The following is a 26,130-nucleotide window of genomic DNA, read 5'->3' as shown; positions in this document are numbered from 1 at the left end:
AAAAGTCTTCACTTGACAAAAATGTCCTCTATATGCAAAATACATTTTTTTATCAATTTTTTTTTTTTTTTTTTTTTTTTTTTTTACAATTTAGGATTTCCAAAATGACAGTCTTCACTTACAAAGGATACCCCTTTCTGTAACATCCTCAATTTCTAAAATGTCCTCACTTTTAAATATGGCCCCCACGTCCCAAAAGGTTTCACCTTTCAAAAATGTCCTCACTTTCCAGACTGTCTTAACTTTTACAAAATATCTTACCTTACCTTACCTTACCTCCAGAAATATCCTAACTTTTCCAAATAATTCTAATTCTCTAAAAATGTCCTAATTTTATAAAGTGTCCTCCTTTTTCTAAATAGCCCTCATAATCAACAAATTTGACTAAATTTCCAAAATGTCCTGACTTTACCAAATATTTGTAGCTTTTGAAAACTGTTCTCACTGATCTGAAAATTATTATAGTCCCCACAAAGATAGAAATGCAATATTTTACACACACTTTGGCTGCAACTGAGCTTGGAGGGGAGAGTGGGGAGTGGTTTTTTGGCTCAGCAGGTTTGGGAGAGACAGAGAGGTGTGGTCACCAGCCTCCAAAAACGATCCTCCCTTTGTCGTTCGTTGCAGTCTGCACCGGAGGGCCCGAAGGACCGGGTCGGACAGGTGGAGAGAGCCCTCTGACTTTCCCCCTGTAGTTTCCACACAGTCGCTTCTGCTGCCGCTTGCTAGACTTCAGAATGAGTTACTACGGGTCTCAGCAGGCCCTCAGCATGAGCCGCAGGGCCGGGTCCAAAAGCGACTTGACCGCCGGAGGGGGCTTCCAGTACGCACGGAGCGAGGTAGTACATGGAGGTGGTAATGGATACGAACCGTACATGGAGGGATACAAAACCGTCACTTATACAAAGTCCTCCAAAGGCGGAATGTCGGGCGGAATGTCGGGCGGAATGTCGGGCAGCATGGGAGGCGGAATCAGGTATAAATTAATTTTTTGGTTAGTTTTGTTTGTGCTTTCCTCGCTGCCACCTGTTGCCCCTCTCTGTGTTTTCTTGTTGCTCTCACTGCAGGGCGGATTCATGTCAGTCTAAACAGCTGATTGGTATAAAATATTTATGAGGGAAGCCAGTTTGATCCTGATGTTCATTTTGGCCCTGCAGACCCCGGGTAGACACAAATGCCCCTAAGCCCAAAAAAAAAAAAAACTCTGGCATTTGCAGCATTAACGCTTGATATACCAAACAAGTGCATGATCAACATAATTACAGGGAAATGTTTTTCTTCTGCAAATTTCACAGCACTGATGTCTGCTGTAGCAGCACATTTACATCAGTTTGACTGAGTTTACAGAGGATTGGACCAGTGTGCACTCATAATTTGTTTGTGTAAGGAGTTACCACATTACCTTACCCTTAAACTAAATAAGTGATAATACAAAGTTACAATGAAACAAGGCTGCACTGTAATTAATGTCTTAATCATGACTTATATATACTGTGCTTTGCAGATTTAAAAAAGATCATAAATTAGGGTCTTCTCTGCACAGCAGCTTCCCTCCCTGCAGAGAAACACTCACTTTGATTTATAGCTCACGGCGAACTGTGAAGTTCCCTCTGCTGCAACAGCTTAACACTCACTCTTAATGCCAGGGACCTTCCACACAGATGAAATATGTCACTGTGGTAGTTACGGAAAGGGCAGAGAGACGTGATCTCAGGTTGTTTGACATGAAGACTTTTATTTCTCCTTTAAGTTGAATCATGTTGATGCAGGAAAGAAAGTAAAGACAGAGGAAGAGTAAAAGATACGTTTCGATTCTTCGCTTTTGTCCTTTATTTGCTAAATGTTCTCACTGTTTAGATATGTCCTTGTTTTCCAAGATTGCCTTTGGATTGGTCTTCACAAACAAATGATACCCCTTTCTGCAATGTCCTACTTTCCAAAATATCCTTCCTAAATGTTTCACCTTTCAAAAATGACTTGTCTTAACTTTTCCAGAATGCCCTAAATTTCCTAAATGTCCCCACCTTATTAAAATAACCTTATGTTCCAAAAATATCCTCATTTTCCCAGAGTATCTCAAATTTTACAAAATGGCTGCACATTTCCAAATAATTCTCACTCTCCAAAAGTGAGAATTATTCACTAAATTTGAAAAAAGAAAATAGAGAGGCAGTGGAGTTGTTGCTGAGTTTTTAAAAGAAAAATCCCTTCAGTTACCTAGTACCTACTAGAGCTGGATTAATGGACTGGGCCAATATATCATCCTCATACTGTGAGGAAAGTCAAAGGAAAGGAAGTAAGTCTGGATGTTTTCATTGCAGTTTTTAGCAAATAAAAAAAAAACATATATATTTATATCACTTTCTATTAACTCTCAAATATCAAGAACCAGTACCGGTTATACTGTATTTGATGAGGAAGTTTATATTATTGTGTCATGCATTAACTATTCCCAGTGTATATGGGCCCACATGTACACCATGCCACAAATGAACATAAACCAGCTGCGGAATGCAGTGCCATATTAATGATTGGTAAGCTGTTTTAGTATTTATTTAATAGCATAATAGTAAAAATGTCCAAATGCTCCTTTAGTGATGTTACTAGTTACATCATAGCCAACAGATCTCAGTTGTTAGTTAATTAGTCTGTGGAGAAAGATAAAAAAGAAGCCACTTTAAGCGTCCGACGGTGACATTGAGAACAACTGGTCTAAATTGTGATATTGCGTTGGTGATGTGTTTGATACTAATGAATCAACTGAAGATTTTTTATGGTGATGATCTCATGGGTGATGAGTTTAATCTGCTGTCCCCTGCAGTGGCTCCGGTCTCAGTGGCATCCACCAGAGGGCCATGGCCCTGCAGGCCCAGTGCCAGGAGTACCTGAAGAAAGCTGAATACGCCCTACAGACTGTGAGTCATGATTTATTTTCTGGTGCTGTCACTTATTGCCTCTCTTCCTTCTGTGGTGCAAGTAAAAGCCTGTAAGGGCCACGGCTCACCCATGAGGTTTTTATTCCACAAGAAGAAGGAAAAGGATCGTGTTGCAGCAGCTTCTCCTCTGTTGGCAAAAAAGATGCAGAAAGAATGAGAGAAATGTTGCTTGGTTGTAAATTGAGTTGCTGGATGAGTGAGGATTTAACACCAAACAGAAACCAGGCTGATAGTTAAAGCATTTTCTTTATCTCTCTATTCAATTCAGTTTCTCTCCGGTGACTTTTAACGTTTTATGACTAATTCAGTGTAAAGTAAAAATGTTGCATCTGCTAAAGGAGGCAAAGATAACTGACTTTACTCTCTGGACTCAACAGGAAAAAATGTCAACAGAGTTTTTGCACACCGTAAAATTTTAATGAATAATAAAACAGAAACTAGGAACCAGAAATGCCGCATACTGCCACAATAATCATCTTACCTTCTCATGATTGTGCAGGACAGTTGGTTTCTTTGTCAAATTATGAAACTCGAAAACACACATATATATATATATACATATTGCATATTTAAACATAGAAATATTCCTTGAGAAAACCAGATGCTTACTTTGCTTTTCTCCCTTATGTGCAGCTCTTTACCTTCAATCTATTCATTGAGGCTCTAAGAATTAGAAATCCGCATGTGTTAGTTAAAAATATTTAATCTTAATCAATTTAACAAACCACACAACCTGTCTCAACCAAAAGAATAAAACCAAACAAAGAAAGAGAAAAAGAAACAAGGTTTGACTTTTCTTTACCATAATCAAGTTATTAAAGTTACTAAAGGATGTTGGTTAATTTACTTATAACAATCTTCCTGTGCAGCACTTTACATGTCGTGTTTATGTCTTGCAGGGTGGTGCTCCCGGTGACGCAGAGCGCTACATGATGATGGCCAAAGAGACGATCGAGCAGCTGAAGATCTGCGCAATCGACCTGAAACAAGTGGGACAGCCGAACGACAACGTAGTCAGGAAGTAGGGAAACCTTCCCCTCACTCCTCTCTACCTGTCACTGAATTTATAGTATACAGTACGTACAAGTGAAAATTGCCAATTGTCCTGTCTTTCTTCTCAACATGTAGTGTGGAGATTTTTAAAGACCAGCTGAGGGGGGTCCACATGGCCATCTCAGGCACCATGCAGAGGAGGAGGAGCAACAGAGGGAGCTCTGGAGGCTGGGAGGAGCCTGGAAGGAACTTTCAAGATGCTCTCGCCTGGATTGCACAGCAAAAGGTGTGTGCACAGACATATACACACCCCACACACACACACACACACACACACACACACACACACACACACACACACACACACACACACACACACACACACACAGACAAACACACAAACACACATTAGTAAGTAATGCAAAGTAAAATAATGTAGACATTAATGCATTTTTATTTATAATCCAATAATATAATATACATTATTCTGACAGGGACCATTCTGCTTAACAAGTACTTTTACCTTTGGTACTTGAAGTATATTTTGATGCTAATGCTTTTGTACTTTTACTAAGTAAAAAACTGAACTCAGGACTTGTAACAGAGTATTTCCACACTGTGGTTTTATAAAATACATTTTAAATTCAAGGCCTTAAATCTTGAACTTGGTTAAAGACCCTACATATATGAAACTACACATTAAAACATCTGAAAAGGAAATTGTTAATTCTAGGTTTTGATTCTTTGGTGGTGGAACAAGTATTTCTTGAACATTTCAACTGGACATTGTTCCTTTAAACAAAGTGTTTGGCATCTTAATTTTAGTCTCAAATATCTGAACAATGTTGTGGTCTCTTGACGACCTTCTTTTCCCAGTCAGACATTAAACCAGCTCCAGAGTATCTGTCAGTGTGTGTGTGTGTGTGTGTGTGTGTGTGTGTGTGTGTGTGTGGGTGTTATTTTCACATTTTACGATATTTTTAATAGATTAAATCAGTCTCTTTTTCTGTTGGCATCAAAAAGTGAAAATGTGGATGTCACAGAAAGGATGATGTGAAGTAGCTCGATGTGTGAGAGGGTTCATTCATACCCTACAGCTGGATTTTCAGTGGTGTGTCAGTGAACTGACAGATCTCATTAAATCAGAGTACTGTGTAGACATGAAAGCATTCCTCTGCTCTGCGTTGTTACAGACACCAATGATACATTTATAAAAAAAACTGACATATCTTTAGGCAGCACTGCAGAGCAATTGAATTTAACAGAAGGTTTTGATTTCTTGTAATACTTAAAACCAAATTGTCCCAAATTGACCAAATTGGTAGATTCACATGTTTGTCCTAAAGTAATTCATAAAGAGAAGACTTCCTGTTTCTCTGCCTCCACCTGCTGGTGTTTTTAGTCTATATCAGGCAGAAAACTGCCAATTTTTATCTGCACCAATTTGTTCAGTGTGACTTTCCTGTGTGCTGATATAAAACATTTTTGTGTTATTTGTTTTTGTGTGTTTCAGCGTCTGATTGAAACTGCTTCCTGGGGGGACGATCCTGCAGCCATTGAGCAGCAGTTATACAGCCACCAGAAGTTTCACAGCTCCATCCAGAGGAGCCTGGAGGTGGACCGAGCCAAGGACGACCTGGTGGGTTCAGTCAGCTCACAGCAGACACTGTGGGCCACAGCAGTGTTCACATTATCATCACTGCTGTGATGGAAAAATGAAGGTTTTGTTGCTGTAACAAGCAGATCTCTTTAATCCTTTCCATGCTCTCATTTGTTTTAATTTGATTCAAATACATTTTCTATTAGACAACTAGAAATGACTAGTTGACAACACATACTGCACTTCTGTAAGGCTGCGCAATCCTTTGAATAAGTTAATGATGCTTTAGAATGTGTTAATCACATATTTAGTGGTCTGCACCTGGATCTTCTTCTGCATCTAAATGCACATAGACAGACAATCATGAGACGTATGTGTCAGCAATCCTATGAAAATATGTCAGATCTGCACCAAAAACTAATCAAGTGTTCCTTCAAATTTCACTAAAAGCTGTCAACAGGAGCTCCTGTTAACGTACATAAAAATAGACTAAGCATAAATTAAACATGATTACCTTGGAGACAGTAATAAGTTGTTGTATCATCTCACTTTAACACAACTCTATCCAAAGTCCAGGCTCAAGGTTCTGGATTTAATTTCATTTAAATCTGGTCGCAAATTAACAAAAACTTCACCTCTTTGAATGAGGGAATTACTGCAAGATTTCATAGAATATGTTGATTATAAAAAACAACGAAGCTAGACCATGGAATGGAACCAGTGTTTAATATTTTAACTAATTTTACTTTGATATAATGTGATATGATGTGGAAATCTGCTTAATTCATTACTTAAGGGCTTTTGAAATTAGGGGTTTAGTTTGTGACACGTTTTCTCCCTCAACATTAAAACCTTAAATTGATCATTATATTCATATATTAACATATTTAAATGAATGGGAAAGTTATGCAGCCTTTAAATTCTACTTTTTGTTTTTAAAAATTAAGACGTGTTTTAAGAAGCATCTATAAAAATCTTAAGGATCTCTGACTGCCATACAAATTCACCTTGACTTAGATTGTTATATTTTTGAGGGTGATAAATTAAGGAATAAGGAATTTTTGTTTCATAGCGGCACTGTATTTTTAAGATAACATGTTAAGATCAGTACGATTCGCTTCCCACAGATTAAGAAAGGAGACAAAGGAAACCTTCACGCTCTGGAGCAGGAATGGGACAGTCTGCAGGTGAAGGGAAATAAACACTCATCACTACCTGCTCTGTAGTTTCAGGTAAACTGTTGGCATTGTATTTAAACTTGATTTCTTTTCCAGCAAATGTCATTTGGTCGGACTCAGCAGCTGCAGGACCTCAAGGAGATCATTCAGGATATATCTAAAGAGATCATGTGGGTGAACGACAGGGAGGAGGAGGAGCTGGTGTTCGACTGGGGAGACAAGAACATTGAGCAGTACATCCCTAAGAAGCAGGAGAGCTACTCGGTTAGTAAAACACACACAACACAAGATGACTGGGAATTAGGTCCATGTTCTAATTTAAAATTTTTTTTTATTTAAGTCAATTAACATTCTTGGAAAAATCCTTTGAGCCTAAATGGCACTAATGCCTTTTTATGAAGATAATCTGCATCTCATAAATGAGCAATCATCTGTGCTAGATTAGATTTTGGCAGCTGCAGTCAGTCATCCACTCAGAGCGAAGCCGCAGAGTGCTCCTCCAGCTGCATCCCCATGATTGCTAAACCTCTTCTTACACAACAGAAGCTGATGAGTGCCCTGGAGGACAAAGAGAAGGCACTGAACAAACTGAAAGCCAAAGTGGATACACTCCTGAAGAATGACCACCCGGCCTCAGACAAGATCGAGGTGTGGACTGAGCTCATGTTGATCGATGGAGAAAACAATACACTGTGATTACATGCATTTATAATATAAGTAGGAGCAATGTTCTTTTATATAATTTCCGTTTTCTTTTTTCCAGGCTTATCAGGACACCCTGCAGACTCAGTGGAGCTGGCTCCTTCAGATTACAAAATGCATCGATATTCATCTGAAGGAAAACGCAGCTTACAACCAGGTAACATGACAAAACACACGACTTAAAGCTGCTCTGGTTGATATTTTTTGGTTAACAACAGGTGGAGTTATTATAGTTAGTTATTGTAGTAAGTTATAGTTATTATAGTTATATGTGTAATGTAAAGGGTGTTAATCGTAGTGACAAACCCAGAGATAATTACCAAGGGACCTCGGCTCCGTGAAGCGTTGTTTTGGTTTCACGGCCCATAACTTTTCTGTGTTGATTCACTTTCACGGATCAGTTTCCAGTCCGTATTTACCACAGTATTGTTTTCTGCATTATGGTAAAACCCCTCAGTATTTGGCTTCACAACGCAAGCGACATCCACAATACTACACTTTAGTTTTAAAATGCATCTCTTTTGCTAGTCCTTGCTAGTTTCTAGTCCTTAAAACTGAGACTTTTGTAAACACTGCTGGACGCAGCTGCAGGATTTTCTCAGGAGGTAGTGAGTTCTCTTTTGGAAAACCACACAGAGAGGAAGAGCTTTGGCTCCATCACCGATGCAAATGAACAGAACAGAACAGAAAGCCTTTATTGTCATTGCAATGAAAATGCAACGAAATTAGGAATGCTACTCCTGATGAATGCATGCAAGTTAAAAAGAACACATTGTACTTGATATATTACACTGTACAAAAAACAACCTAGTATAAAGAAAAGAAAACAATAAATAAAAAGAGCCAGTCTTCAGATTGCACAGTCCACAGGAGTTATTGCACCTTCCATTGCATTTCATTTCAACATGCTGACATTAAATGGGTCCAGTAGGTCTATATCTAACTTTAAACTAACATCAAATTGATGCTTTATATCAAAAACAAATGTTCTTATCTCACATAACCACAACTATCAAATAAAGGGAGAAAAGCTTCTCTTTTTTTGTATAATTGTATTTCATTTTTTCAGTTTTTTGTGTCCCTGTAGTGTTGGTGTCAAAAAGACACTTTAGCAGAACGCACTAGATGCTGCTAAACCTCACATTAAAATTCTACACACTGTGGTGCTAATTGATGGAAAAGGAACTCATGATGTGATCAATCAGTCACTGTCACCTTGTGATGAATTAATTTACATTATGGTTGTCTAACAGTAGCCCCACTCATTAAATATATGGGTTTTTTTTGTTTTGTGTGATATATCACCTGCTTGTTTCCCTCAAAGTTCTTATTATATTTCATGAAAGTTAGTCAAGTTAGAGTCGATCTTAATTTCAGAGGAGGAGAGGAGGGCTCTGGTATAAAACACTGTGGGAAAAACCCAGTAATAAATACTGAATAATCTATATATTTTTCTATGCGTTCTATTTTTTAATAGTTCTTCAAAGAGGCCAATGAAACGTTCAGCACTCTGCAGAAGGAACATGAGGGCGTTCGTAAGAAGTTCACCTGTGACAAGAACACGTCTCTGGACAACCTCCTGGAGCTCCTCAAGGGTCTGGAGGTACGACAACAGATCAGCTGGGCTTTAGAAAAGACTGTGACATAGTGACAAAGTATTGAAATGAGGGACCTTCACACCTGCTGAGGCCTAAGTTGTCTGACCTTAGACCTTTAGCGTAGAAAAAGAAACATAATTGGTTATTTTTTATTGTGTTTCGTGTAGAATGAGCCGTTAGTCATGGCTGGAAGAGAGGTCACACACAGCTTTGGTCTCTAACAATCAGGAATTTTAAGAGCTGATTCTGCATGACTGCATTCATTTACAAAGAGACTCTAATACTGGAAAACTTGTTATACATATCTAATAGATTATTCAAAGATGATTACAGTTGACTCAGAACATTTTGAGGATTTTTAGGACAACTATATGAAGATAAAGGGGACTGTGAATCTTGTCACATAATGTCGGTGACTGTGAAGCTGTTTTGTCCAGTTTCAGCCTTCTTCATTCATATTTTTATATATTTTATTTTTATTGGATTATTCCTTGTATTGTTTCTTTTTTTTGTCTTAATGAACTACAGAACAGCTATAGTTTGATAATATTACTGATTTGTAAACTGTTTTTTTTAAATGTGTCACCAGAGAGAGAAGGAGAAGATTATGGAAAACAAGAGGCAGGTTCAACATCTGGTCAGCAAGTCAAAGAGCATCGTGAGACTGAAACCCAGAAACCCAGAGGAGAAGAGCAGCAGCCCTGTCATCGTCAAGGCTCTGTGTGACTTCAAACAAGACCAGGTGAGTTTCCTAATGTTCATGTTGGAAGCCACGAGGGTTAAGTCTGCAGGGAAACGTAATCCTGTCAGATCAAGATATTTTAAAATTCCTCAAAAGTATCTGAGACCAGTCGTTTAGTGCCAGATGCAACTCTGCATGTTTCTGCTTTACAGAAAGTGATCTACAAGGGCAATGAGGCCATCCTGAAGGACAACAGTCAGCGCAGTAAGTGGGAGGTCACTGGCCCAGGAGGACTCGATATGTTGGTGCCGTCTGTGTGTCTGATCATACCACCACCCAACCCGCTCAGTGTCAGCCTCGCAAGCAAGTAAGTGTTGTTTGCTCTTGAAACTCATTCACACTCAGTTCTTGGCTGAAAAGAAAATCTTTTTGCAGTGAGTAAAGGTTTTTAATTTCATCTGAAGGAACGAGCAGTACTATGAGTCCATCCTGTCCATCTGGAGTCAGCTCTACATCAATGTGAAGAGTCTCATCGCCTGGCAGTACTGTCTCCTGGACATCAACCACATCAACTCCCTCACCATCTCCATGGTGAGCGATGAACAAACTCTCAGTCCCTGTTATCTTAGATGAAAGTATTCATGCAATATGAGAATCCACTGAGGTAAGAAAATCACACTTAAAACAAAGCAGTGAGGGAGTTAGGTTTCAGGTTATCATGCCCCCATGGACATAAACACAATCCAGTCTAAACCAGCTCTATACTGTTATTTCTCAGGACAGTTCAGCATCATCTCACCTTCAGGGCAACACACTCACTTACCTCAGCAAGTCTTAAAAATTATAAACAAAAGCGGCTGAACTGGTAACAAAACCCTTAGAGTTGAAGCTGCTCAAATCAGCCGCAGTGCAACATTCAAGACAAATACAGACGGCTTCCAAGAGACACTATGACTATGTCCGGGAACGTCCAGCCTTAAACTATTACACCAGTATTACAGCATAATTGCACCACTCAAATTACAAGCCAATATATACTATACCACCTAAAATGCAAAATTAAAAATTAACTGAACCTTTTCCAAAGCGATACATACATATTATTATTATTATTATTATTATTATTATTATTATTATTGTTGTTGTGCTTTTACTTATGGTGAAACAAGATAGTTATGTGCCTGCTGTACTGTAAGTGCAGATGGCATATATTGTAATCCATCATACTTCCTCTTCCATAAAAATTTTGGTACGTATCTTGTCCTGCAGCTTTGAGAAAACCCAGACAAATTATATATCATAATGTGCAGGTCAATCAGGAATGGTATGCTATGAATTTTCTTCGCAGTTGGAGTAACCATGGCAATGTAAATGGCCAAAAACTAAGAAAAATTTCCCTTTCAAAATGAATGGAGAGATGTCATAAAAATGACCAAACCCACCCTTTCTTGGAGCCCTACTGCTTTGTCATACTTCTACGTAGAAACATGGTTGAAACTTTAAACAGATCACAAGACTTTTATGGGTTAAATCGGTATTTTGATAGCTATTACGGTTTTCACAAAATCACAGTTTTAAGTGATGGGTACGCACCAAGCAGCAGGCACATTCAAAAATTCTTCAGGAATTTTCTAGTTTCTAATATTGTTTAAGACCTAAGTCAAACATAATATTTGTGTGTGTGTTCAGCTGTCCAAGATGCGTCCTGAAGAGTATCGCCAACTTATCAAGAACCTGGAGACTCACTACGAGGAGTTCAAGCTGGTCTGCCAAAACTCCCAGATGTTTGCTGATGATGACAAGAGAAGCATTGAGAACCAATACAGCGGGGCCCAGACCCACTATGACCAGCTGGTGGTGCAGCTGCCCGCTTACAGTTAGTATTACAAAATACTGTGTAAAAAATAAACTGTATGTGGAGTTGCATCAGAAGAGTGATGAAATATTTGGTTAGAAAATGCCCCATTTTTTTGACAATTTTTGTAGCATCTGAAACCAGCAGTCTGTTCAAAGTCTCTTCATGCCCCCACCTATAGGTGTTTTCCTTTACCAGATCTAAAAACGTATCTTGTGCCTTCCCTCAGTTGCACATCTGAAACAAATGGAACAGCAGCAACAACAACAGCAGATTATTATAATACAGCAGCAGGAACAGGTAGCTGCTGCCGACGCAGAGGCCATGAGGCTCGAGGAAGAACGACGGCAAGCGGAGCTGAAAAAACAGGCGGAGAGGAAAACGGAGGTGAAGAAGAAGGAAGTGAAAGGGACCAAGACGGATCAGGGGAAGAAAAAAGTGACATCTCGCAGCCTATCGGAGCTGTACGCGCTCAGACTGAGGCTGGAGAGCGCTGAGAGCTTGCTCAGTCAGCACGTCTGCCTCATCTGCCTCGGAGAAGATGAGGTGCACAACTGTGGCCTCAGGATCACAGAGTTACAGGTAGACACACAAACTCAGAAATACAAGCAGGGAGCATTGAAAACACGTCCTATTCACCATATTCATTACAGTAACTGTATTTGTGTGTATGTTCTCTTTTAGACGGTGCAGTGTGATGTTGAATTGATGCGTAAGGACTACTTGTGTCTGAAGGAGAGTATCCTTAAGGAGCTGGAGGGCATGAATGATGCAGATAAAGCCAATTTCCTCCGCAGTGAGATTGAAGTCATCGACCAAAGACTGAGCAGTCTGGATAGCAGCTCTTCATCTTCCTTAGAGAGGTACAGCACACAAACTCAGGCTTAGTAAGCTGTAGACATCTTGAGATCAAGTAATTTAAACAACAAACAAAAAGTTCACACACATATCAAGTTGTCTCTTAGAATAGAAGTTTATGAGCAAGATGTATATTAGATGACCATTTTGGGAATGTATGAGAGCAACAGTTTAGAACAACTTTCTAATGAGACACACTGTAACCAGCAGAGGGCCTGGTTGGCAGCGGAGCTGAAGACGTACAACATGATATCATCTGCATAAAGATACACACAAAAGTGCTGAGCAGGTGTTTGGAAATATTTTTTGTATTTATTTTGTGTGTCTAAAGTAAAGCAAGGGACCAAGTATTGATCACAGTGTGACACATTTAACACCATTTTAGGGGCTGGACTGCAAACCTATGGAAGAAACACTTTGAGCTCTACAAAGATATAAGTTAAACCAGCTGTCAACAGATCAATCAAATTTGGGGAATGCTGTTCATCGAACAAAGTGTAATCAACAATATTTAAAGACTGGGGCAGATTCAGAGAGTGCAGCACAGTGTTGCTTTTCATCAAGCTTGGTAATACCATTATTACCCTCCAGGGGAGGCTATAGTTGTGAGTTGACCAGTGATTTTAGGAGTTTAAACAGACAGTAAAGCTTAGATACAGGCAGATCGTTATTTATGAAAAAAAATTAAATAAACTAACAAAAGTTACAAATAGTTACAAAGTGTATAAAGGTCATGCTCTAATTATAGGAGCACTGCAGTTTTAACACCTTAGATCAAAGTTGTCTTTTCCAGCAGACTTTATTGATTCAAGTTTTGTTGTTTGTAAAGTACCCCTGATTTACACCCACAAATTACCAGGGAGATGCTCATACTTACAGCTCACCCACATCATCTAGAAGATAAATGTACCTCAATCTTTCTGTAATGACTTTCTACACCTATCAAACATCTCTTCATCTTTCTCAGGCTGCAGGCTCTAAGGGACATGCTGGAGAGTGTGGCACTAGCTGAGGACATAGTGAAAGTTCATGAAGCGAGACTGACGGAGAAGGAGACCACTTCTCTGTCACCCAGTGAAGTGGAGGATTATATATTGACCCTGGAGGTATTTTATAAGACATGTTGCATTTTCATACACAAATTTCATCAATCTGTAGCGAAGATATTGGAGTTATTATCTATTGTAGAGAATTGGTTCAAAGAAAACTGCCCTCCTCTAGCTATTTCTGCTTTGCCACTGAGCTTTGTAGCTGGCAAGCTGCAGCTCAGACAGAATACCAGTGCATATTAGTGCATGGCTCAGTGGTCACCCATCAGGTTGACTTAGCAAAAAATGTGAGGAGGCTGGGGAGTTCCTTTCTCTTGTTGTGTCTAGTATATCCTATGATTCTTTTATGTCACTTCTGACTGTTGTTTCCTGTGTTGTTGATGTGTAGAGTGTTAAAGCAGAGCTGGAACAGAAAAAGGATGCTTTGGCCTCCATGGAGGCAGAGTTTGCCAAAGTGAGCCACTGCAGCAGCCACGTGGGCGGAGCCTTCCACAGGTGTCCCATTATGCTGTCAAAACACACAGAGCAGGTGGGGCTGCTGTCAGACCGCTGGAGACGGATCCTGGGACAGATTGATGTCAGGTATGTCTCTCTCTCTCTCTCACTCCCTCATACCCATTTTATACCAAGAACTATGCATGTGTCCAGGTTACTGACTGTAACACCAACATGAAGAGCTGCAACACCTCTAAGCTGGTAAACAAGGTGCAGGAATGGACCAGTGGTCAGGCAGTGTGTCATATTGTTGCCAGTTAATCACTCGTCCGATGTCATGAGTATTTACTGTTAAACTGTTTGCCGCATATGGATCGGGGCCATTTTCACAAAAACAATTTTGAAGCTCTGTTTACACACAAATTGCAAATTGCAAATTGCAAATTGCAAATTGCAAATAAACAACGCTCTGGCATCCCATGTATGGATCACAAGTATGGTGATTTTTTTTTTATTAATGAAACATGTCAAAATTAATGGAGAGAAAATGATCTTATGCTGCAAAATTTTATTCTTCCGTGTCGGTGACAGCCAGAACCAGAGGCCTATTGTTTTTGGGTTGTCTGTCCGTCCTGTTCTCATGGTCACAATATCTCAGTAACGCCTTGACGGAACTTATTCAAATTTGGCACAAACATTCACTTGGACTCAAAGGTCACTGATTCGATTTGGCGGTCAAAAGTCAAAGTTCAAGGTCATGGTGACCTCAGGAATGCCCAATGCAAAAACACTTTTGGACATTAATGTTGTAGCTCAGGAGGGCAGATTGTGACCATATTTCCTGCAACTTGGCTGGTTGGTGGAGGCATAGTTCTAGTTTGAAACAAGCTCCAAACCCTGATGTCACAGTGGTCATCATCTATATGGATTGCTGGACACAGCTATTGCTGAAACATTGTAAATTCATTGATAAGACAATCATCTGAAAAATGAATAACTGTTGATAAAGCTAAACAAATTATTTTTAAATGGCAACTTGAGCCTTCGGATGTTGAGACAGACATTTTATAGATTCAACCTGCATCGGATCAGAGATTTGTGTAAAAGGCAAATCGCTCTCTCAGCCTTCCTCTGTATATTTCCCAAGTGGGAACTGTTGTAAAAGTGTCTCTTGATAAACACGCTGATGTTATGCTGTTCTCTTTTGAATTTCCCCCTTTTCATTTCCTGTCCAGGCTCCGGGATCTGCAGCTGTATCTGCCTCAGCTGCAACACTACAAGCAAACCAGCTCCTCCCTTTCTGAATGGATCGATGCAACACGGAAAAGACAGGACGTCTTGCAGGCCACCAAGATTGAGAGCGTCCAAGCGCTAAAGGACCATATTAACACCCAGAAGGTCTTCTGCTTCATTCACTTGCTCACTGTGTGTAGGGTCTGTATCCATGTCTGTTATGTCATCAGACATCTGACAGCTTTATATTGTTGTTTTTTCAAGGACCTGAATGCAGAAATCAAAGCAAAGAGGGAGACAGTAGAGAGTGTGCTTAGGGACAATGTGGCCTGTGTGAACTCCATCAAGGTAAGGAAGCCTATATAAACTATATACTGTACTGTATACTGTACTGTATATATATATGTATATATTTCATTGTATTTTCCTACTTTTATGACTGTGTTTCTTTACAGGACTATGAAACAGACCTCGCCTCATACACATCTGGGTTAGAGACTTTGTTCAACATCCCTGTGAAGAGGACAATGCTGAACTCCCCATCAGTGGATCTTCATCAGGAGGTAGCTGCACTCAAGCTGCTTGTTGTGACCCACCTGTAACAGAAAAAAAATGTTTTCTGTTTTAGTCTTGTGGGTTGAAGGAGGGGTTTGAGGGGAGGTATGTATCTGTGAAATTCACTGAGATGATACATGAATTAATCCTTGAGTGTCTGTGTTCCAGGCTATACAGCTACAGACCCGTTACATGGAGTTGTTTACCCTGTCTGGTGACTACTACAAATTCCTGGGAGAGTTGCTCATAAAAATGGAGGAGCTCAAGGTACTGTTCTTCTTCCTATACTTTTTAATAACATTTGTGGTTGTGCTGTACCTTAGTGAATATTTAATTTTTTTTTCTTTTTATGTTTGGTTTTGACATTTTAGCGTTTTTTCACTTTGCGTTTTTCCCGTTCACCTCACCATGGCAGCACGATCCTACAGTTGGTAGACATGTCTACAATGCTGTTGGAATAAAGAGACCGTAAACAGGCAACAAACATTTGCTACTAGGTAGCAGTCTTGGCCACAGCAAAGAAGCTCAACGGTGAGGGCTGCTGCTTTCAGGAGCAGTGGAAAGTTGAATACTTTTTCACTGTTTGTCTCATTTGCCAAGAGACTGTCGCTGGTAAAAAAAAAAAAGAAAAAAAAAAAGAAAAAAAGTGAAACATCTTAGAGCTAGCTTAGCCTCCCAGCAGTGGCTTTTCACACAGCATGGCCCCCAGGTATTTTCACATGATCAAATCTTGCCCCTGTTCAAAAAAGTTTGGACACCTCTGCTTTAAGTGAAGTGTTGTGTTACAGTCACATCTGTCAGTGTTGGAAATTCAACCTTTTAAAAAAACTTGAAAGCTGCACTAATGACTGTTGTTATATTATCAACGGGAAAATATTTTAATTGCTCGTTGTGACAAATTTTTACCAGTTCTCGTTTCCAGAACTAAATGGCAGACTATCAAAGTTTGAGACTAGATGATGAAACATATTGGAAAATTAAAGATAGCAAAAGATATTTTTCCTCAGAACTCGATTGAGACCAAAACGGAGCTAAAAGGAAAGCTGATTGGAACATTGTTGGTTGGTGTGTAAGTCAGAAAATGTTTGTTAACACTTTATCAACTTGGTGTCGCTGAGGTGATAATATGTCACTGTTGTGTTTACAGCCTGTTGTGGCCAAAAAAATCAATGATGCAGGTTTAAAGAAACCATGGATAGGCTAATCTTTGTTCGATGGGTGATTTCATGACGAAGTTAAATCCATTCCAACCAATTACTTAAATACAATTCGGTGAAGTGTTGTGTTTTCATTACATAACTACATCAAAATATAATTAATACCTCTGCATTCGTCTTTGCTTTGTCTTGCTTCCAGATTTGTAACACCAGGAACGACTTGTTGGAAGAGGAACTTCGCCAGCTGAGGGAGAAAATCCAAGATCGCGACGCCAAGAACAAATCCCTGGAAGACGAACTCGCCAGCTACCAGCTGCAGGTGACCACGTGCCAGGAAAAGATGCTGTCGATTGAGGAGGTGGAGCGCACCACGGCGATGCAGTGCAATGCCACCAAGGAAAGCCTGGACACCACTCAGAGCCAGCTGACAGACCTCAACGATCAGGTGACACGACTCACCTACCTGCTTGAGGAGGAAAAGAGAAAGAAGAGGCTGGCAGAGGAGCGCTACACTCAGCAGCAGGAGGAGTATGAGTCTGTGCTGAGGAAGAGGCAGAAGGAGCTGGAGACAGTCAGCTGGTCCAAGGTGGAGTATGAGAAGAGTGTGGCCACTAAGGATCACGAGCTGGAACTGCTGCGGCGGCAGCTGGATGATGCAACAGCGAGGGTGAAGGAGCTGCAGAAGGAGATATCAAAGGTAAGGAGCCAATGCAGTGAGGAGATCAGTAACTTAAAGCTGAGCTACGAATCCCAGATCCACATCAGTCGCACAGACGTCCAGAGGCTGGCGGCACAGAGGGAGGAGGATACAACTGAGCTCCAGCTGCAGTATGACAGGATGGAGGCAGAGAGGAGGAATCTGGAGGAGGAGCTCAGAAGGCTCAGGGTGTCTATCAGCCAGACTGAGGAACAAAAAAAGAGGACAGAGGAGGAAGTTCACAGTCAGCGTGCTGTCATCACAGAGGAAGGGCGCAGGAGGAGAGAGCTGGAAAGTCAGGTGGAGGTGCTGATGAGGCAGAGAGACCAGGAGAGCAGTAAGTATAGAGAAGAGCTGGCTGAGGCCATGAACGAGCTGCAGGAGAAGAGTGAGCAGCTGGCCTACGTCACACATAGTCTAGAGGAGGAAACCCGCAGGAGGAAAACCACAGAGGAAGGTCAGGGTGTGCTGGAACAGACTGTGGCCCAGCTGCAGGTGAAGCTAACTAATTCATCAATGGCTGCGACCCAGCTGAGAAAGTGCGAGGAGGAGCTTCAGAAGATACGTGTGGAGCTGGAGAGGGAGAGCAGGGAGCGAAGCAGAGTAGAACAAAACTTGAGCAGGTTACAGGTACGCATCAAGGATGTCCAGACTGTGAGAGACGGGCTGGAGAGCCAGGTGGAGAATCTGAGGAAGGCTAGCCAAGAGGAAGTGGCCAGAAGACGGCAGTTAGAAACAGAGCTGGAAAAGTCCACCATGACCATGACAGAGTACACAAACACCATCGCTTCGCTTCGCCAGAGCCTAGAGCAAACCAACACATCAGGAAAGAGAGGCGAAGAAGAGCGTCTAAGGTTGCAGGAGGAGCTGGAGAGAAGCTTGAGACAAAATAAGACCTCTTCGGAAAACACGACACAGCTGAGCACAGAGCTGAAGGCTTTGCAGCAACAACTACTCCAGGAGCAGGCCCGGGTCAAAGAGGCCAACCTCAGGAATGAGAGTCTTTACAGAACTATCGAGGAGAAGAGTAAAGCACTGAATGAGAACTCCACTGAGCTTCAAAGGCTGAGGGAGATGACAGAAACCCAGACCAAAGAGAGGCTGAGGCTGGAAGAAGAGCTAAGGACGGCAAGACACGATAAAGAGGAACTCTTGAGATCCAAACAGGGAAGCGATGATGAGCTCTCCTCCCAGATAACGGCCCTGCAGCTGCAGCTACAGGCCACTGAGCGCAGCAATGTAGAATACCGCAACCTGGTGTCAGAGCTCTCCTCTGAGAGGGAGAAACTCAAGCTGGAGACTGAGAGAATACAAAAGCAGGTCACCGAGGTACATGGCAGTTTGGCACTTAATCCTGGACTGTTCTCGGCTTTCCAAATCAGAGTCCTACTTTGGAATGATCCAGTAGCTCTCACTTTCTGTAACCAAACTCTTGCTTGCATACTAGAACGCCTGTAGATGCCCTATAGATGTCTCTCCCTTGGTAACTCTGATTTGAACACATGCAGCTGTATGTGTTTGAATAAACTTGCATGTGAATCACTTGCATGCAAACCCTCAACCCTCTGTGTCCCTCCGTACCAACGCTGAGCTAAAATGGCTGCATGCTTTTTTGCCTTTTCTTCTTTTTCCCAGAATGATCAACATTGTCAGTGACATCACTACCGCCGATCCTCTGGTCTACTACAGTTTCAATGTTGTTGTTGCATCTTAATGGTGTTAATGGACACATTGTGCAAATTTGTAAAAATAGCACTAATATAAACCTAAAATATCCAGAATTTCTAAAACTATTTGAGGCACATCCTCTTACAGTTTGAGACCAGTCAATCAATCCTGGCTCCTGTATATGTATTTGTGCTGTTTGTAGATTTGCAGAATGTAGACTGAACAAAGTCATAGTTAAAGTAGTTGGTCTGCTTATTTTGTTGCTTTAAACGAGTCAGTATATTTTGTTTCTCTGCAGGATTGGGAAGGTTGATTTCACAATAAAAAGCAGTAGATTTAGAGAATTTGGATAATTTTTAATTTTTCTTTAAAAAGTGATGACTGTAATGTCATTGCTTATATACTATTACTTCCCAGTCATGTAAGACATTGTCTTGTTTTCATCTTTTCCTGAAGGGAATTAGCAGTTTTCATAATACAGTGCTAGCTTAACAAAGCAAATGATAATTTGGCACCGTGCACACAGACTATTTATATGTTTTGATCATCATTAAATTTGAGTTATTTGGTAGTTTTACTTTTAACACCATGTCATCGTTTCACAGTTTAAATGAATACAAATGCAGTTAGAAAAAATCTGTGTGCTGTCCACCTCCAGTGTCATTGATTATGTAAAATGCAAAAACAGTAAATAACACAATGTAAATTTATCAATGTATTTCTGAGTTGACCTTTTCTCTGTCTGCTTTTTCCCCTTTGTCTTCCTGCAGATAACAGCCACGATGCAATCCACTCAGTCCCAGTACAGTGAGATTGTAGAGGATAGAGATGCTCTGTTGCTGAAATTGCAATTGTCAGGAAAAGACAAAGATCGCCTCCAAACGGTTGAGGAGGAACTCAGTCGCATTAAACTGTCCCTAGATTCTGAGCTTCGCAACAAACAACGTCTCCAGGAGGAAATTGAGAGGTTGAAGAGGGATGTGAGTTACTGGAAGGACCAACATGAAAGCCAGCAGAGCCTGATTAGGCAATTTGACACAGACAAGGAGTGTCTGGAGAGGGAAAAGAACAATTTGAAGAGTGAGATAGATAGACTGATGAGGGAACTCAGGGAGCTCGAGGAGATGTATAAAGGTAGGCTGTCGGCCATCCAGAAAGAACTGCGAGAGATGACCAATGTCAGACAAACCATGGAGACTGAGCTGAAGAAACTTAGAGAGCCCCCACCCTTGGATGCCTCCTCTGTGATTTTTGATGGAGTCCGCAAACCAGTCACAGCAGACCAGTTGCTTGATTGTGGTGTATTGGACAAACCAACATTCAGCCAGCTTGCAAAGGGACATAAAAGTGTCCCTGAAGTGTCTGCCGACAAAAAAGTCAGTCTAAAAGGGACAGGCCCAATTGCTGGAGTGGTAATTGAAGGTCCAGAAGGCCCTGAGTCCATGACTGGACTCCTGCTTAAACAGTCTTTCACCGAAGCCAAGAAAGAGAATCTCCTGCCAAGAGATTGCATTGACCTGCTGCTGGACGCTCAGGCTGCCACAGGCCACATCATTGACCCAAGAACCAATCAGAAGTTGACAGTTGATGAGGCATATCATCAAGGCGTAATTGATGCACAGGATAGAGAGAGGTTGCTTGCAGCAGAAGCTGCAGCTGTAGGATATAATAGTCCTCGCACAAGCAAACCTCTTTCAGCATTTCAGGCCATGAAGAAAGGACTGATTGACAAGAACACAACACTGCGTCTGCTACAAGCACAGGAGTCTGTGGGGGGAATTCTAGATCCAGCACTCAGTGTGTTCCTCCCCAAAGACACAGCCATTGAGCGTGATCTAATTGATGATGACATATATCGTGCTTTGAATAAGAAGCCTGAGCTCTACATGGACCCAGAAAGTGAGGAGGGTGCAACTTATATGTCATTGAAGAGGAGATGTAAGGTTGAGCTACACACAGGCCTCCTGCTTCTTCCTGTCTCTGAGAAGACAGACGCCTCCAAACTTGTCTTCGATGGTGTTCGGAAACCTGTCACAGCACAGCAGCTGCTTGACGTTGGGGTCCTGGACAAAGCAACATTCAAGCAACTAATGAAGGGGGAGAAAACTGTCGCAGAGGTGTCTGTTGATAAGAAAGTCTTTCTGAAGGGGACCGGGTCAATTGCTGGTGTTGCAGCTGGACCTTCAAAGAAAATGTCCTTCACAGAGGCAAAGAAACAGAAGATTATGCCTTCTAACTGCGCTGACATGCTGCTTGATGCTCAGGCAGCTACAGGACACATCATTGACCCCAGAACTAATCAGAAACTGACAGTACAAGAAGCATGTGCCAGAGGAGTGGTGGATAAAGAGGATGAATCAAAGCTGTTTGCAGCTGAGGCCGCAGCTGTAGGTTACAGAGATCCAAGTTCTGCCAAGCTTCTATCAGCGGGCCAGGCCATGAAGAGGGGATTGATTGACAGGGACACAACTTTACGTATACTTCAGGCTCAAGAGTCTGTAGGGGGGATTTTGGACCCTGTCCTCAGTGTATTTCTACCCAGAGACATTGCTATGAATCGGGGTCTCATCGATGAAGAACTATACCGGGCCCTGAATCAATCTCCTGAGTGTTATCTGGACCCAGACACCCAACAAGCAACTACCTATGTGTCTCTGAAAAAAAAATGCAAAAATGATCCAAGCACAGGTCTTCTGCTTCTCCCTGAACCTAAAAAGCCATTAACCGTCCAGGGGATCAGGGACCAGGTGTCAGTCATAGATCTGGTGGATGCAAACCTTCTGGAACGGCATGATATGGACCAGCTGAGCAATGGTAGACTAACGAAACAGGACATTGAAGAACGACTGCGCCCCTACCTGAGAGGTTCCACCTGTATCGCAGGAGTTTATGATGAGGCCAACGAGAAGGTGATGACCATCTATCAGGCCATGAAAGAGGGACTGTTGCGACCAGGCACCACTCTGGAGCTGCTTGAGGCCCAGGCTGCTTCAGGTTTTATAGTGGATCCTGTCAACAAGGTATATTTAAGTGTTAATGATGCCTATAATAGAAAACTGTTTGGGCCAGAGTTAAAGGACAACCTACTCGCAGCAGAGAGGGCTGTGACTGGTTACACACTGCCTGGTACAGACAAGACAATCTCCCTCTTTCAGGCCATAGAGAGAGGTCTGGTGGAGAGGGGTCATGGCATCCGTCTCCTAGAGGCCCAAATTGCCAGCGGTGGCATCATTGATCCTGAACACAGCCATCGTATTGACATCAATGTCGCCTACAAGAGAGGTTACTTTGATGAAAAAATGAACAGGATCCTGACCAGTCAGGGTGTTGAAACGAAAGGTTTCTTTGACCCCAACACAGAGGAAAACCTAACATATCAGGAGCTCAAGAAACGCTGTATGACAGATAAGAAGACTGGCCTAATCCTTTTGACCATCATTGACAAGACAAAGTCAGAGTCGACTCTGAGAAAGAGGAGGGTGCTAATTGTTGTTCCAGAAATTAACAAAGAGATGACGGTGCGTGAAGCATACGACAAAGGATACATTGACCACGACACGTACCTGGAGCTGTCCCAGCAGGAGTGTGAGTGGGAAGAGATCACCATCACAGCTCCAGATGGTTCTACTCAGTTTCTTATCAATGACAAGATGACTGGAAGACAGTATGACATCACTGAACTGCTTGAAAAGCGATTAATTGATCAGTCGGATCTAGATCGGTACCGCTCACAAGCTATCAGCTTGAATCAATTTGCAGATATCATCACTAAAAAGACAAAACATCATGGATCATTATCAGTATCATCATCATCATCATCATCATCATCAAGGCCATCAGCAGCCTCAGCTACATCTTTAATGACAACATCATCATCATCATCATCTGTCATGTCAAGACCCTTATCACCTACTCTTGCCAAGATGACAACAAGAAGAACCACCACTGTCACAAAGCAAGCAGGCACATTCAGCAGTGGTTCTCAAGACTCACTTGACTCTTTTCAGCACTTATCCAGCATGTCCGTCACTCTGGCCTCTCCTGTTGACACAGTGGTTGAACAGGAACCAGTGGGTGCCATCTTTGACACAGAGACTCTGGAGAAAATATCCATCACAGAGGCTCTAAATCGTGGTCTGGTGGATTCCATCACTGCCCAGAGACTTCTGGAGGCCCAAGCCTGCACTGGAGGGATCGTCAATCCCACAAATGGCCGTCGGCTTGGCATCCAAGAGGCCTCTCGCCTTGGCATAATAAATGATGACATGGCCTCTAAGTTGAAGCCTGCACAGAAAGCCTATGTTGGCTTTGAGGATGTAAAAACCAGGAAGAAGATGTCTGTTGCTGAGGCCATGAAGGAAATGTGGCTGCCATATGAGGCAGGACAGAGGTTCATGGAGTTCCAGTATGTAACAGGGGGGCTTCATGACCCAGAATTGGGCTGTAGAAGATCAATAGAAGATGCTTTGAAAATGGGCTGGCTGGATGGGAGATCACCCCAGAAGCTCCAGGACATAAAACACCACACAAAGAATCTGACCTGCCCCAAGAGCAAGCTTAAGATCTCTTACAAGGATGCTCTGGATAACTGCCTGGTGGAGGAAAGCACCGGGGTGAAGATGCTACAGGCATCGTCTATGTCTTCCAGAGGGATTAGCAGTCCATACAATGTCTCCTCTACCCCAGGATCCACCACAGGCTCTAGGAGTGGCTCACGACGAAGCTCCCGCAGAAGCAGTGTGGACCTAGGCTCCCCTGCCATATTAAGTACTCGCTACAGTCATACTAGCTTCAACTAGCTTCATACTAGCTTGTGCTATGCACTTATCAGGTCCTGTGCATGCATGCTCTTTTCTTGCAAATTAATCAGATTTTGTTTGAACATTTTCAGTGTTCAACTGTGTTAAAGAAAAAAAAAAGTGTCTTGTGTATGAGGAGAAAATTCAAGGTTTAACATTTTAAATTCTTAAACTTTTTGCAGAGTTTTAGGTTTTAGCTTTGGTGTTGCTATGCTTTTAAAATACTACTTGAATTGATCATGAGAATGAACACCACCAAGATATGTTTTGTGAAAATTGACTATAGTATTAATGGATGCCATCTTAAGGTATTTGGATTGAAAATTAAGCGTATGTTAATATAATTGTTGGTGACCATAAAATGAGCTTAAAAATGATGGCCAAACTTTTGCATACACATATTTCAAATATATTTTTTAGAATCTTCATAAAATGTAATTTCTTTTTAAGCTTTGTATTGGTAACTTAAGGGTGGTATAAAAAAACTGCTTCACTAAAGAGCACCTGTCGGCTCAGCTGGAGCCATGCAGCGCTTCCTTCCTCCTTTGTAAACTATAAGGGTGGTATATTTACACGTATTTGACACCATAATATCCTGTGTGCCTACATTGTACGGGGTGGGATGAATGGTTGGGTTGCATACATTAGCTCATTATCACTTATTAACCATTGGTTCCTTGCAATTTAGTGCTTCCAGTTTTGTAACTGTTTCTCAGTATCTCACAATAAAAAGTAACCTTTTACTCATAATGATTCATGACTTTTCTTATTCATGGTCAGTTTCATGCTGATATTTATAACCACAACTTGAAGGGGACCTTTATTCTGTTACAGTATAAAACAGCACTCATTAAAGATACAACACTTAGCCTAAGTACTTTATAAGAATATTTATTCTATGAATATTTATAATGACCTTTTTATACATCTATTTTCTTATTCATCTCTGTAGATGTTTTTATGCTACTATAAGGAGTGGATAGCTGCCAAACTCAGTTTTGTTGTAGTATCTATGTATATCAATAATCATACACAAGGATACTGTTGTGTAAATAGCTACATAGTAATTTTCCAGTTGGGCCAAATTGCTTGAAATTTATTTAACATTCCACATCATGTTTTAGTGATTTGTGTTTCTTCAGGTAATTTAGAAATCTTTCAGTCAGTGATGCGTCTAGGTTTTGTAAGCAGTGCATACATGTTAAATTGTTATATGTGTGCATTTTGGACATCCCTATGCCCATAATATGAGATTTCCTTGTGGACAAATGACAAAGCATAGTAATAATGTATGTATTTATTTAAAAGCAGATATTCAAGCTGGAAAAGCTGTTTCTGCAGAAAGCAGATGCTACTCTGGTTAATTTGATCCTTCAAAATAAAAGCGTATTTATATAGATCGATACATAAGCTACTCGTCCATAGAAAAAACCTAGCTACAAGAAATTCATTAAATGATATAAAATTTTTAAAAAAAGAAGCAAGATTACATACTTATATAAATACATGCATTAGTATATGAAACGTAATAAAACAAAACAAGATGCAGCATAAGTTTGTTCTTATAATCAGTTGTGGAGCAGCTTACACACTGTAATTGATTTTCATAAAACAATATAGAACAATATTGTCCCCATTATAGTCTTCAGGTTATTTATGACTCTCATTCAGGGACTCTCAATAAATGATGGTAAATAACTTCACTGAATAGTCGCTGAATAACTGTTATTCCTCGTTGCGAAAAGGCAATTTGGGGCCTTTATGATTTGTTTCATATGTGTATATCAGTTTTACAGTAGCCACTGAGAAAAACATTTCAGGGGTGGAATATTATGGCTAACCCTAACCCCACACATTTGTAAACATCTAATTTAAGAACTTTTCAAGGACTTTCCAGGCCCAATTCCCTCAAATTCAAGGACCCAACATCATAGTTTGAGACACAGATCAAGTTTAATTACTGTTTACAGATGCTCACAGAAAAACAAATAAAAAAAAGAGAGGCTTGAATGTGTGAACACTTCTCAACTGTTAAAGTGATGACAGACTGTAGTCTCTTGCACACATGCAGACAGTGACACCTTGCCTATTTACTAACGTTATGTAATAATTAAAAAAAAAAAAACATAAAAACG

General features: G+C 41.0%; 1 protein-coding gene across 2 annotated transcripts; it reads left to right on the top strand.

Annotated features, from left to right (window-relative positions):
• The first annotated feature begins 639 nt into the window (after nucleotides 1-639).
• Nucleotides 640-24,738, top strand: LOC111227479 (desmoplakin-like). 2 transcript variants are annotated; one of them, XM_022752995.1, is made up of 24 exons: nucleotides 640-976; nucleotides 2,822-2,915; nucleotides 3,836-3,957; nucleotides 4,065-4,215; nucleotides 5,443-5,568; nucleotides 6,657-6,716; nucleotides 6,804-6,971; nucleotides 7,251-7,355; nucleotides 7,471-7,566; nucleotides 8,887-9,012; nucleotides 9,597-9,749; nucleotides 9,902-10,056; nucleotides 10,154-10,280; nucleotides 11,379-11,565; nucleotides 11,774-12,126; nucleotides 12,229-12,407; nucleotides 13,370-13,508; nucleotides 13,840-14,033; nucleotides 15,122-15,284; nucleotides 15,384-15,467; nucleotides 15,575-15,682; nucleotides 15,843-15,941; nucleotides 17,031-17,528; nucleotides 19,967-24,738. In XM_022752995.1, exons 1-24 carry the CDS (start codon nucleotides 738-740, stop codon nucleotides 23,993-23,995), a joined length of 7,755 nt encoding a protein of 2,584 aa, XP_022608716.1. In that variant the 5' UTR covers nucleotides 640-737; the 3' UTR covers nucleotides 23,996-24,738. The 2 variants fall into 2 exon arrangements, with proteins under 2 accessions (XP_022608716.1, XP_022608715.1); XM_022752994.1 differs by having other exon boundaries at nucleotides 17,031-18,857.
• Nucleotides 24,739-26,130: the final 1,392 nt, after the last annotated feature.

The sequence above is a fragment of the Seriola dumerili genome, unplaced genomic scaffold, assembly GCF_002260705.1.
Source record: "Seriola dumerili isolate Sdu_G_001 unplaced genomic scaffold, Sdu_1.0 BDQW01000189.1, whole genome shotgun sequence".
Lineage (NCBI taxonomy): Eukaryota > Metazoa > Chordata > Actinopteri > Carangiformes > Carangidae > Seriola > Seriola dumerili.
This window is presented reverse-complemented; position numbering and strand designations above follow the sequence as displayed.

Excerpts from the sequence above, each read along its gene's own strand:
- LOC111227479 (XM_022752994.1), top strand. The coding sequence starts at position 738 with ATGAGTTACTACGGGTCTCAGCAGGCCCTCAGCATGAGCCGCAGGGCC. Across the intron at positions 9,013-9,596 it reads AGCTCCTCAAGGGTCTGGAG|AGAGAGAAGGAGAAGATTAT; the intron begins GTACGACAACAG and ends ATGTGTCACCAG. Across the intron at positions 10,057-10,153 it reads AGTGTCAGCCTCGCAAGCAA|GAACGAGCAGTACTATGAGT; the intron begins GTAAGTGTTGTT and ends TTTCATCTGAAG.